This window comes from Pinus tabuliformis, chromosome 8 (genome assembly GCF_031772625.1).
Source record: "Pinus tabuliformis cultivar Carrire ecotype Pingquan chromosome 8, CPIR1, whole genome shotgun sequence".
In the NCBI taxonomy this organism is placed as follows: Eukaryota; Viridiplantae; Streptophyta; class Pinopsida; order Pinales; family Pinaceae; genus Pinus; species Pinus tabuliformis.
In genome coordinates, this window is record NC_142294.1 from 761077095 (window position 1) to 761090924 (window position 13830).

General features: G+C 40.1%; 1 protein-coding gene across 7 annotated transcripts in view; it reads left to right on the forward strand.

Annotated features, from left to right (window-relative positions):
* The window catches only part of LOC149237824 (uncharacterized), a 479771-nt gene that overhangs the window by 194033 nt on the left and 271908 nt on the right, over window positions 1-13830 (forward strand). For 6 of the 7 annotated variants that reach the window (XM_089372813.1, XM_089372812.1, XM_089372815.1 and 3 more), the window contains one exon: window positions 10363-10503. The exons of the other annotated variant lie outside the window; for it this stretch is intronic. In XM_089372813.1, coding sequence (XP_089228939.1) covers window positions 10363-10503 — 141 coding nt within the window. The remainder of the gene's footprint in view (window positions 1-10362; window positions 10504-13830) is intronic. 7 annotated transcript variants of the gene reach the window in all.

The window sequence follows — 13830 nt, forward strand, 5'->3', positions numbered from 1 at the left end:
TTTGAGGGTTTATTATTATTAAGCAGTAGCAAATTCTGAATACATCTCTGAATACCTCAAGGGTTATTCAGTTACAGAGAGAGAAACACTGGCAGAAAGATTTGTGAGATTACCTCACACAATCACTGAGAAAAATCCCGGCTGATCCGGTCACTAGATGAGGTGCCTTTGGCAGGCCCTGCGCTGCCTCTGCGCAATCCTCACGCAGTCCCTGCGTCAGCCCCTCTAGACACTGCGTCACCTAGCCAGCTGATCGATTTTATGCCCAAAGTCACTGCTCTCAGCCTCCCGGTCTCACCCTGGCTCCCGGCTTCTGAAATTGACTCTGCTGCAAAATTTCAAACTCTCTCTCACCCTCTGCGCTGCCTCTGCGTGGCCCTACATCAGCCTCTGCGTGAGAGCTATTGGATCACTCTCTGCCTCTCTTCGCTAATGATTCTCTCGCTGAGGAAATCTCTTTCTCTTTGGATGCTATCTCTGCCCCTCAACTGTAAGAAATCTACTCAATCAGAATTTCCTCCTGAGAACTTCTCACTTCATAAATTCGATCTCTTGATTTCTCAGTGTGTTCTCCAAATGCCCATCAAACATTCTCCTATAATCCTCTTGTTGATCAATCAACGGCCCATATTGTTAAAATTTGGGTACAAGAGGACAAGTGGTTTCTAAGGCTTTGATCTTTGGCATAGGGAAAAGTGTCCAAATTTATTTTTTACTTTTCTCCTAAAGTGACTTTATAAGTGGTAAAATCAATTTAATTTAAAAATGACTTTATAAGTGGTAAAATCAATTTAATTTAAAAATGACTTTATAGGTGGTAAAGTTACATTCTAATTTAAAAGTGACTTTATAAGTGGTAAAGTTACATTCTAATTTGAAGGCGACTTTATTAAAGTCAATGAAGAATTAGAAAGTGAAAAAGTGACTATGGAAATAAAAGGCTAAGTGGGTCTTTATTTAAAGTGGATGAGTTAAAAATAGAAAGTGAGAATTAAATGCACATTTATTATCATCCCTAGATCTAAATGAATCTCAACCATTAGATCTTAGGGTAACCCAAAAGGTCATTTAGAGAATAAAAGGAGAAGAGAAGAGGAAAATATCAATTCATTCTTTCATGAGCATTTGAGAGAAAGAGAAGAGAGAGCAAGGAGAAAATTTCTGAGTAGTGAGGAAGTGAAGGAGAGCAGCAAGAAGACGTTTCAACAAATCTGGGCAGTAGCATTTATTGGCATGCATCCCAAGGCAAAATTGTACAGCATAAGAAAGGCACAGATATCGAGGAAGATGGCCAACATAGAAATTGAGGAAGAGGGACAACAATAAGGGCACAAATTTCAAGACAACCGTACTGCTGAAATTCGCACGGTCCGTACAACAAGTTTTGGGCACTTTTTTTTGAGGCTGGCCATACAACATTTAATGTTGTTTTATTGCTGGAAAAATTTCTGTTTTGGCTGTTTGCTAATTGGCACGATTTTCGAGGTGGATTTCAAGCACAGAAATCGAGATAAGTTGTAATTTGTGGTTGTTGGAATTTTTATTGTGTATTTCAGTTTCTCTGTAAAAGCATTTTCAGAAATAAAGAAAAGCTCTCAAACTGGTTTTCCCCATGAGTTATAGGGGGTTTTTCTAGGGTCACATTGACAAAAAATCACTATGTTATTTTCTGTGTGTGGCTGTCATAATTTTGCTGTGTTTTATTTCTGCAATTTCAGCAGTTGTAAAATCTCTAAATTTGTGTTTTCAGAAAAATATTGTCATTTCCAGATTTTAGAATTTTTATCATGCTTGGATTTAAAACTAAATGCTTGGAGTGATAAGGAAAACTGATAACTGGAGTGGGGGTTGAAATTTCTTCATGGTATCAGAGCTTGGTTGGCTGAAAAGTGCAGTTTGGGACAACAAAGTGAAAATTACAACAAGCTAATTTTTACACAGAAAACAGAAACCATTACTAATGTTGCACGAAGCGGGGGCGAAGCGGAAGCGTTTTTTGGAAGCGGGGACGCGGAAGCGTCATTTTGCAAAAATCTAGGAAGCGAAGCGTCCGCGGAAGCGTCTGCTATATATATATTTTATATTTTTTGCATTTATACTCAAAACAAACATCCCAAATACCAAATTAATTGTAGAAGACATGAAAACATGCATATTTTTGAAATCAAGATAGATATAACATCCATTGTACATTAATGATTAATTATTCGATCATCAACCATCTAGAATCTAGATTCTTCTCCTCTTGTATAGCCTTTGCCTCTACTTCGATTGTCTAGGGATATCAGTCAACATTGCCCAATTTTGATCAAACTACCTAATTCAAGACTTAAAATATGGTAGAAAAAGCTTGACATGCTTGATCGATGATTTTGACTTGATTGAAAGGTAATTTTCTGCTAGGGGCGTACCGCGTGACAAAGGAGTTCAACAATTAACACCACCAACACTAGGGTACATATAGGGCTTGGTGCTCTTGATTAAATGCTAATCGCATACCTTCATACTTGATATAATCTAATGAAATGCCACAATCCCATTGATCCTGAATTCCTGAAAACTGTTAAGTCTGCTGAATTTTGAATAGGATATGAAATTCTATTTTCTCCATATGAAGTCCAATGAGGCTGGAACCACTCTCAAACATCCTGAGTCATTTCATGGTAATGTTAAAAATTTAAGTAAAAGGATGAAAATGAAAAATAAAGGAGAATGTCACTTTTACTTTAAGAATTTAACATTACCATGAGGGAGCATCTGCTATATTTATATTTTTTTTGGCTTCATTCGTCACCCTAACCCAAGGTGGACCCACCCCCAACAAGCAAACTCACCTAAAATTAAAAAAAGAAAAAGAAAAAAAAACGATTTTCTATACGCTTTTCCAGAAGCTTTTTCGGAAGCGTACGCTTCCTCCTCTGAAGTGCCACGCTTCCGATGCCCGAAGCGCCGTACGAAGCGCGCTTCCGGCCAAGCTTCCTAGGTGCTTCCGTAGGGGACGCGCTTAGGGGCTTGGAACCATTGGGGGGGGGGGGGGGGCGCTTCGTGCAACATTGACCGTTACCACAGATTTGAAAATTTTAGTTTGGTAGGACAGTGAAACATGTCTTTGGGTTTGAGAGTTGAAGACAGGTTGGATGGGTAGAACAACTACAGTGCCTGGAAGGAGAGAATCCAGAGCATCTTTGAGGAAGCAGAAGTCTGGGGAATTATGGTAAATACCACACAGAACCCAATAGTAGTACTTGCTGACCCTGTACAGTTGGCAGAGTTTAACAAAAAGAATTCCAAGGCAAAAAGATTGATTCTGCAAGGAATCAAAGACCATGTCATTCCTCATGCGAGAGGAAAGACTTATGCACATGAGATGTGGACAACATTGACCAGTCTTTACCAGAGCTCAAATGAAAACAGAAAAATGGTCCTAAAGGAGAAACTGAAGGCCATTAAAATGGCTAAGGCTGACAGTGCTATTACATACCTCACAAAGATCACTTCAGTGAGAGATGAGTTGGCAGCCGTAGGTGAGATCATTGCACCCTCTGAGTTGGTGAGGATTGCTTTGAATGTCTTCTCAAGACTTGGGAGAATTTTGTGGATGGCATTGTTGCATGGGAAAACCTTCCCGATTGGGAGAGGTTGTGGGATGATTGCATTCAGAATGAGATTAGAAAGAACCATCTTGGGGCAGCCAAACAGGTGGAGGAGGATGACAATGTGGCATTGTTAGCAAGAGGCAAAAAGGGCAGAGCAAAGAAGTAAGCTTTCAATAGTGGAGGCAAAGGCAAAGGTAAAGGCAAGCAGCAGAACAAGGAGAAGGACTATTCCAAAGTCAAATGTTGGAATTGTCAAAAGTTGGGCACTATGCTATTGTGTGTCTGGAGAAGAAGAACAAGAAAGGGAAAGACAAACCCATGGCATCTTTTGTAGAGATAGAGAGCTTCTCAGAGAGCTTTGATCAGGAGTTTGGGTTCATAGCTTGTGAGGCCACTAGTGCAAGATCACTTGCCATACAGGTTCAAAGGGAGTGTGCATTCCCCGCTACTAGTAGAGCATCTTCTAGCATTTGGTATGTTGATAGTGGCGCTTCCCACCACATGACAGGAGTCAGAGAGTACTTCTCAGAGCTTTCAGAGGGTGGTACTGATATGGAGGTAGTACTTGGTGATGACAACATTGTTAGAGCAGTCGGTGTGGGGACATTGGCATTTGATAGGGGACCCAAACCTCCCTTGAAAGTTTTAGATGTTCTATATGTGCCTGGAATGAAGAAGAACCTGATATCCGTCTCAACACTTGAGGATAGAGGGTATAATGTGTTGTTCAGGAGAGGGTAGGTGCTTATATATCCTAGGGGAACTCTAGCTTCTTCAGCTAGAGAGATTGGTGTGTTCCATGCCAAGGTGTACAAGTTCTCATTCCAGCCCCTGATAGCATTGAGTAGCAGCACCCGAGACAGGACTGATAGTCAAAGTTGTGTGAGATTTTGCACCGCAAGATGGGGCACATGTATCATGGGGCTTTGAGTACATTGTGGGAGATCACCACTGGTGTGCCAGATTTCAGTTCTGATCACCTTGATGTATGCAGAGGATGTGCTATGGGGAAGTTTGCCAGATCCCCTTTTCCCAGCAGTGACAACAGAGCGACCGGGATCCTTGACTTGATTCATACCGATGTGAGTGGTCGGATGTCTCATGTATCCTTGAGTGGCTATGAGTACTATGTTTTATTCATTGATGACCACTCCAGGAAGACCTGGATTTATTTCTTGAAGACCAAGAGTGAGGTCTTCAAGTAGTTTCAAGAGTTCAAAGCTCTTGTGGAGACCCAAACAGGTAGGAAGATCAAGGTCCTCAAGTCGGACAATGGAGGGGAGTATACCCTTGGTGAGTTTGTTGATTTTTGTGCTGAGGCAGGCATTAGGAGGGAGTTCACAGTTCCTTACAACCCCCAGCAGAATGGGGTTGCAGAGAGGAAGAACAGATCCATTGCAGGGGCTGCCAAAGCCATGCTTCATGATCAGGGGTTACCTTTAATTTTGTTGTTAGAGGCTTGCAACACTGCTGTGTACTTGCAGAACAGGAGTCCACATCGTGCCTCGGGGAATGTGACTCCGGAGGAGGCTTTTTCTTGGAAGAAGGCTAACGTTGGGCACTTTCATATCTTTGGGTGCCTTACATATTCCTATGTCCCTAAGGAGACAGGACCAAGCTAGAGCCCACTGCAGACAAGGGCATCTTTATGGGTTATAGCGAGACCTTGAAAGCTTATCGGATTTATATTCCTGTGCAGAGGAAAGTGGTTGTCAGGTGGGATGTGAAGTTCGAGGAGGAGAGAGCTTTCAGGAGGTCACAGGAGTTAGAGTATCCAGAGTCACCAGACCCTCAAGAGCAGTTGAGTTAGTCACATGGATCCGATGGTCAGGGATCAGGAGGTACATTGATTACAGTGTCAGCTCCATCAGTGAGCAGTGGTTCTCAGAGTCAAGTGGGTGGTTCTTTGGGCAGCATGCAGGGCACTCCGCAGAGCAGTTCACAAGGTAGTCCACTAATGGACAGTTCGCACAGTACTTCATCATCTACAGGCATAGATTTAGGCATGAGGTCAGTTGGCAAGCCTTCAGGAGTTCAGGTTTCTGATGATGATGAGGATTCTCACTCTAGTGGGAGAAGTATGCTCAGGGAAGAGGAAGCCCAAGTGGATTCAAGATACCTTGAGCGAGGCCACATCAGTTGCTGGGCCAAAGAGACAAGTTAGAGAGAGTAAACCAGCTGAGCGGTTTTGTAGTTACATGGCATTGGCAACAAGCATTGTTGACTCCGAGGCTCGAGCCTTTTAGTTATGAGGAGGTAGCCTGCCAGCAGGTCTGGAGAGAGGCCATGATGGAGGACTATTCTTCTATTTGAAGAACGATGTTTGGGAGGCAGTGCCGAGGCCTGAAGGTAAATCAATTGTTACTTCCAGATGGCTCTACAAGATAAAGCATGTTGCAGACAACAACATCGAGAAGTTCAAAGCTTGATTTGTGGCGAGAGGGTTCTCACAGGTAGAGGGAGTTGACTATGAGGAGACCTTCGCTCCCGTAGCTCGGTATACATCTATTCGCTCCATTATATCAATTGTAGCAGAGATGGGTTGGAAGATCCACCAGATGGATGGGAAGACCGCATTTCTTAATGGCTTCATTCAGGAGGAGTTTTATATTGAGCAGGCGCAGGGCTTTGAGGTGGATGGGAACTAGTCCCATATATGCAGATTGAAAAAGGCACTCTATGGCCTGAAGCAAGCTCCCAGAGCTTGGTACTCAAGGATTGATACATACTTGCAGCAGTTGGGTTTCACAAAGAGTGACGCTGATCTGAACCTATACTTCATTGTGGTGGGTGAGGAGCCTCTCATTCTGGTGTTGTATGTTGGTGACTTGATCATCACTGGTGTAGAGAGACTCACTGAGGGTTGCAAGAGAGATCTTGCTTCAGAGTTTGAGATGAAGGATATCGGCTTGATGCATTATTTTTTGGGATTGGAGGTGTGGCAAGAGGGGCATTTCTTCTTGGGACAAAGGAAGTACATTGTGGACATTCTTAGCAGATTTCACATGGAGGACTGCAAACCCAGGTCTACATCTATGATCACTAATTGGAAGAAGATTCACGCTTCTGATTTTGAGTTGGTGGATCCTACTCTATACAGACAGCTGACTGGTTGTTTGATGTATTTGGTCAACACTCAACCAGATATATGTTTTGCAGTTAACACTATGAGTCAGTGCATGTGTGAGCCCAGGAGAGTGCACTGGGTGGCTGCAAAACACATTCTTCGTTACTTGCAGGGGACTATGGATTTTGGTTTGGATTATAGAGAGGCCGATGGAGTGAGACTGGCAGGGTACACAGATTCAGATTGGGCAAGATGTGCTTTAGATAGGAAGAGTACTTCCGGGTGCTGTTTTGGGTTGGGTTCGGCAGTTGTGTTGTGGATCAGCCAGAAACAATAGTTAGTTGCATTGAGCTTAGCTGAGGCAGAGTATATCGCTGCTAGTTTGGCTAGTTGTGAGGCCATATGGCTTCGCAAGATGTTGTTTGGTGTATTTGGTCAAGCATTGAGACCTTCAGTAATTTGCTGTGATAATCAGAATTGCATAAAACTCACGAAGAATCCAATTTTTCATGACAGGTCAAAGCATATTGAGATAAAGTATCATTTCATTAGAGACTATGTCCAAAAGGGAGTTGTCAAGGTTGAATACATTTCCACAAATGAGCAGGTAGCGAACATTTTCACCAAAGCCTTACTACGGGACAAGCATGTCTACTTCAGAGACAAGATGGGAGTGGTGAGGAACGCTTTCTTCAGTAAGAGGGAGTGTTAAAATTATGGTACCAGAGGACAAGTGGTTCCCTGAGGCTTTGATCTTTGACCTAGGAAAAAGTGTCCAAATTTATTTTTTTACTTTTCTCCTAAAGTGACTTTACAAGTGGTAAAGTCAATTTAATTTAAAAGTGACTTTATAAGTGGTAAATTTACACTCTAATTTAAAAGTGACTTTATAAGTGGTAAAGTTACATTCTAATTTAAAGGTGACTTTATTAAAGTCAATGAAGAATTAGAAAGTGAAAAAGTGACTATGGAAAAAAAGGCGAAATGGGTCTTTATTTAAAGTGGGTGAGTTAAAAAATAGAAAGTGAGAATTAAATGCACATTTATTATCATCCCTAGATCTAAATGAGTCTCAGCCTTTAGATGTTAGGGTAATCCAAAAGGTCATTTAGAGAATAAAAGGAGAAGAGAAGAGGAAAAGATCAGTTCATTCTTTCATGAGCATTTGTGAGAAAGAGAAGAGAGGAGAAAATTTATGAGCAGTGAGCAAGTGAAAGAGAGCAACAAGAAGACATTTAAGCAAATTTGAGCAGAAACATTTATTGGGATGCATCCCAAGACAAAATTGTACAATAGGAAAAAAGACAGATATCGAGGAAGAGGGACATCGAGGAAGAGGGACAGCAACAAGGGCACAAATTTCGAGGCAGATTTGGCACAAATTTTGAGGTAGCGTACTGCTGAAATCCGTATGGTCCGTACAATCTATACAAGTTTTGGGCATTTTTTTTGAGGCAGGTTGTACAACATTTAATGTTGTTTTATTGCTGGAAAAATTTCTGTTTTGGCTGTTTGCTGATTGGCACGATTTTTGAGGTGGAGTTCAAGCATGGAAATCGAGATAAGTTGTAATTTGTGGTTGCTGGAATTTTTACTGTGTATTTCAGTTTTTTTGTAAAAGCATTTTCAGAAATAAAGAAGAGCTCTCAAACTGGTTTTCCCCAAGAGTTGTAGGGGGTTTTTCCAGGGTCACATTGATAAAAAATCACTGTGTTATTTTTTATGTGTGGCTGTCATAATTTTGCTATGTTTTATTTATGCAATTTCAACAATTGTGGAATCTCTAAATTTGTGTTTTCAGAAAAATGTTGTCATTTCCAGATTTTAGAATTTTTAACATGTTTGGATTTAAAACTAAATGCATGGAGTGATAAGGAAAACTGATAACCAAAGTGGGGGTTGAAATTTCTTCATAGATTCTAATCAATGGCTAGGATCATATTGACTTGATCTCTAGTTTCTTCTAGAAGTTACACTCACAGTTTAGATTAATACCCATTAATTATTTTATTTCCTAAGTTTAGACTTAGGGTCCCATTAAAAATAATTAATTATTTTAATAAAACTCTTTGGGTGAAATTTCTCAAAACGATTTCTGGGTATTGGAGAATGCATGTGTCTAAGCCTCCTTGGAAATTTTGAGACTAAGAGCACATCTGATGCTACCAGAAATCAACATTATTGACATGTTTTAGAATCCGCAACTCGAACATTTGCAATTCAAACAAAATTGGCTTAAGTTGAGATTACTCTCAAGCACACTAAAATCCCATTTTTTACTTTGAAATTTGTATGACTAGAATTTACCATGTATCAAATTGATTACAGCCTCAGTATGTCTTCCTTGAGAATTGAGCAAATTGATCATTTTCTCATAATTGGAAAGGATGGTTCTTCCATTATAGTTCCATATAGGTCCAGCTTGGGACACTTGAAATGCTTCTTGGTCCCTTGCTCCCTCTAATTCCAAATCGACCATCAAGCTAAATTCCAATCAGCCTGGTTGCTCTCCCAATACTTTCAAACCAAACCCTCTATAGCTCTCCAAGTGACCTGTATGCTCTTGAAAATGAGCAAGCTTGAAACTTAAAAGAGGTGTGGAGTGAAAAATAATTTTGCATAGATCAAAAGTGCTTTGAACTCTGCCAATGCTAGCCTAACCTAACCTGGTGCTGAAAAAGAACTTGCCAAGGTGCTGAACCCTCCAATCACTGCACCACCCACTTCGCCCCCAAAATAGATCCCTGAGAAGTGACATCAATCAAGTAAAGGCCCTTTTTGTTCTTGGGCATAGTATAGACATCCCAAGGAACTAGAGGCAGGCCTCGGTCATCACCATACTTTGACCACAAGTATGCTGTCAATACTTGCTCAAGTTATCGAAATTAAGTCTTGTTGGGGTACCTACTACCAAGTAGAAGCATAATAGACATGTGAGGTTTGAAGAATGCATCCAATTACAGTCAACTTCCCTGAAAAGGGGAGGTCCTTATGATGCCAAATATGTAACTCACTCTACAATTTCTGGAAGACACAAATCCCACAGAGCAATCAGTGACAATGCAACCCCGAAAGGGATATCTAGATATCGACTATAACGCTTCGACAAATATGGGACCAGACAGTGAAAATCCACTCAGGACAGGAATCCAGACCAAGAATATGGTAGTCAGTTTTATGAACATTGACCATGGCCCTTGCAGCAGCACAAAAAGGTATCCAAACAAGAAAGAGCTCTTTAACAGACCCTTGATCAACATTGACAGAGAGGAGAGACTCATCTGCAAAATGGTTATTAACCATCTCTGAGCCATCTGGGAGCATAATACCTCTAACCTGACTTGCAATATGAGCTACCTCCAACTAATAACCCAAACCTTCAATAGTCAAAACATATAGATAAGAGGCCAAAGGTAACCCTTGCCAAATGGAATGATGAAGAGACAGTGCTAATTTTTTCCCGATCCAAGCAAAAAAGGCAAAAGTTATAAGTGCATAGAAAGCTAAAGTTCAGTTTGTACAACTAAAGTTATAAGTGCACATAATCTGGGTAATAGTATGCTACATGGTGTTGGTTCATTTTTTAATGGGATTATGTAGAACAAAAAGAGCTGTGGGAATCTATCCTTAGTTTATTTGGAATTTAAATGCTCACTGGTTCTATAATAGGCTACCTGATTATTAAATATTTGAATGCAGGTGACCAGTGCAAATAGGGCATGTCGTGTTACTGTCAAAATAATTCAAGCAACAGATCTGAAGAAACAGCCGCTGGCACAAGATGCAATTGGTCCATCATTTACAGTGAGAGTGGAAGATACTACGCACAAATCAAGAGAGGTACTTAATTATTTAATGATTTCTTTTGCAATTTATTTATTTTCTACATGGAGAGGACACAACTTGTATTGAAGTTGTGGGATTACTTTATTACAAGTTATTATAATGGTCATATACTTAGTAGTAGGAGTTTAATAAAGTCTTGTTGTAATAAAGTGACATAAATTATTTAAGTCACATGTCGTTACTTAAATTAAGAAATAGGGCATATTTTGATTTTAAATTAGCCGTATGGTATTTTGGTACAAGATAGTCTGCATGTTCATTGAGTTCTATAACTCCCTCTCCACCTTCTTTTGGTACCTATACCAGCAAACCTTGGCCTTATACTTTGGAGAGGCCCTTAGGCTTAGAGTTTACATTCTTTGCCCTGCCCCTCCTTTGGACATTACTCAGAAGATCACAGGTTTCTTCTCAGTGCTCCTTGATAGGGACACCAAGAAGCAAAAGGAGTACAATGCCATTACAGCTTCCAGAGCTCTTAGACTTTGTCAAAGGGCCACCTTGTTTGGAGAAAGAAACATCCCCCATACTAGATCCATCTCCTTGGGCCAACTTTCTATACAAAGTTTCTTTCATTTGGCCTTGGATGGCAGGAGAGCTTTGCTTTGGAATTTAGAGGAGGACACCCTCTCTCCTCCATCAGTTGGCAGGCATTTGGAGTGTTGAGGCTCTTTCCCTTATACTCAGCTCGAGAGCATTGTATTTCTTCTTCTTAGAATTGTGATTGTTGTGCTTAGATCTACGGGGAGCATTGATTCTTGCTTTTATAGGATTGGCCTTTGCACTGTTGAAAAGTGTAACAAGGTTCGGTCTTCATAATGACATGTAATTATGATTTTATGTAAAAAGATGTAAATATGAAAAATATAATTACTATGTTGATTTGCTTCATGGGTTTCATGAGCAAGGGATTTTGTTTTAGAGTCAAGACTTCCATTGAGAGTCTTTAGGGTTTATTCATCTAGACATAAAAGAGTCATTGTCATGTAAATGAAGTCATGTTACACTTTATAATAGGTCAATATTGTCTATGTAAAGTATCCTCCAAGAACTTGTCACCAAACCCCTTCAAGTTGGCCTACAAACTATGAAGAAACTGCAAGATGAAGTCGGCCTAAACTCTAGCTGTCAAGTTGGCCTAAAGGGCAGCAAAGAAGGGTATATATAGCCCTACTCGGCCTCATTTGGAGACACACAATTCAGACAAGCATTCACTGGATAAGTGCGAAAAGGAAGCAGAAGAAAGTCACCAAGAAGAGGGCTAAAAGGAGAGTGAAGAAGGAGCAGCAAAAGAGAAGTGTGAAGATTCTTCTGGACATCATCTTCTAGGTATAGCGAAGATTCTTTTGCAAAGTGCGAGGTCTGCGCAGTGCGAAGTTAAGGCAGTGAAATTATTCTGGGGCAGTAAGAGAGAGACTCTACTAAGTGATCAAAGTAGATACTGAGGTTCTCTCTAGAAGACCTAGAGAATGAGATTCTCTAGGGAAGTTGTGAAGGTGCAGTGTAAGAGATAGAGTTTGAGTTTCTCTAGGAGGAAAGGCAAAAGAAGGAAGAGGCAGAACATCAAGGTGGGTGACAAGGTTCTTGGAAGGATACTATAGTCAAGGGTCTGAGTCATGGTCTTGGTACTTGTCAATTGAAGATCTAGAAGAAGAATTTTATTGGGTTTTCCTCTCAAGAGGTGAGAGGTTTTGGCCTTGGTTAGAGAAGCCTATATACTGTGTCACTTGTCTTTATTTATTGATAATTGTCTTGATAAAAAGAACAAACTAATAAGATAACAAAGAAAGATCATAAGCTATGAAGTAAAAACATATCACAAGCAATTATTAAGCAGAGAAATTGTTAACATTGAATGCCCTAAATTTCTGAACATGGTATTAGAGCTTAGGTACTGAAGACAAGAAAGGGTGGATAAAGAACGCTGACACACAAGAATCAATCTTCAAACGAGGAATCAAAGAAAGTTGAAGGTTAACAAGAAGGAGATCTAGATCCTCATTAAACCAAAAACCTAGATCAAAAGCAAGAATCTTGAAATCATCTTCAAGAAGGAAGCATAAACCCTAGAAGCATTTTAGATATCATCACATCATCTAAGGAAGTGGAAGCTCTTTAAATCTAAGGAAGATTGAATTAAAAGTGAATCCTCTCTCTTGAAGCAAAGATCTCATAGAAGGGAGTCCTCCCTCACCAAAAGATTTGAAGCAAGAAGCAACAAGTTCATCATCAAAGTTGTAGATTTAATCTTCACAAGTACCTCTTATTATAATACAATCTAGTAAAATGACTTCATGTTTTAAAGAAGATAAAAAGCTGGTTGGGGTATGAAATTTCCTTGTTTGAAAAAAAGAAGGACAAACATTGTCCTCGAAGTAAATGAAGTCATTGATCATGTTCATGGGAAGGTCTCCAAGCCATCCGAAGAACTAGCACTATCTGAATACATGGAAAAGGATCTCAAGGCTCAAAAGATACTCAAGGAGTCCGTCAAAGATTCACTTAATTCCCATGTAGCAAAGATAGAAACATCTAAAGAAATATATGATAAGCTGGAAAAACTTTTCTCTAGAAGCACGATAGAGAAGATCTTAACACTTAGATCTAAACTTCATAAGTTGAAAGTATCAAAGGATGAAGGGATATCATCATGCCTCTCTAAGGCATCTCAAATAAAAGAACAACTGAAGGATCTGGGAGACAGAGTATCGAATAATGAAATACTCTCCTCTATTCTAAATGCATTAACTGACAATCAAGGTAACATATATCCATGGCATAATAAAGTTGCCTCATTCTACAACTTGTGATTTCTATGCAAGTTAAAAGAAGACAAGTTGAGGGAAAAAGTGTTGAAGGTTAAGGACTCAAACATTTGCTGGAAGGAAAGGAAGTTTGGAAAATTCTGGTTCTCAAAAAGAAAAGAAGAGCATAGCTGAGATTCAATGCTATGGATGCAAAGACTATGAACATTACAGGAAAGATTGTCCTTAGCTTAAGAAGGACAATAACAAGAAGGATAGAGAAGAAGTCCATTTCACTGAAGAAGTGGAGGAGGCTGAAAGAAGAAAGTCCAAGGAAGAGAAGCATTAGAAGCAAGAGCTCACCATAGGGAAACATGAAGGGCCACAGGAACAAAATCTATGGTAGTCAACTTTGAAGGATATAGCTCTTGGTGACCTCATTGGAAGATCAAAGGAAGAAGTCATCTAGGACAAGTCTCATCATACATCAGTTTAAAAGGGAAACATTTGTTGAATAAGGATATGCGAGATGGAATCCTCATTGGAGGATTCACCGATCTAGAAAGGAAGCAAGTGTTTC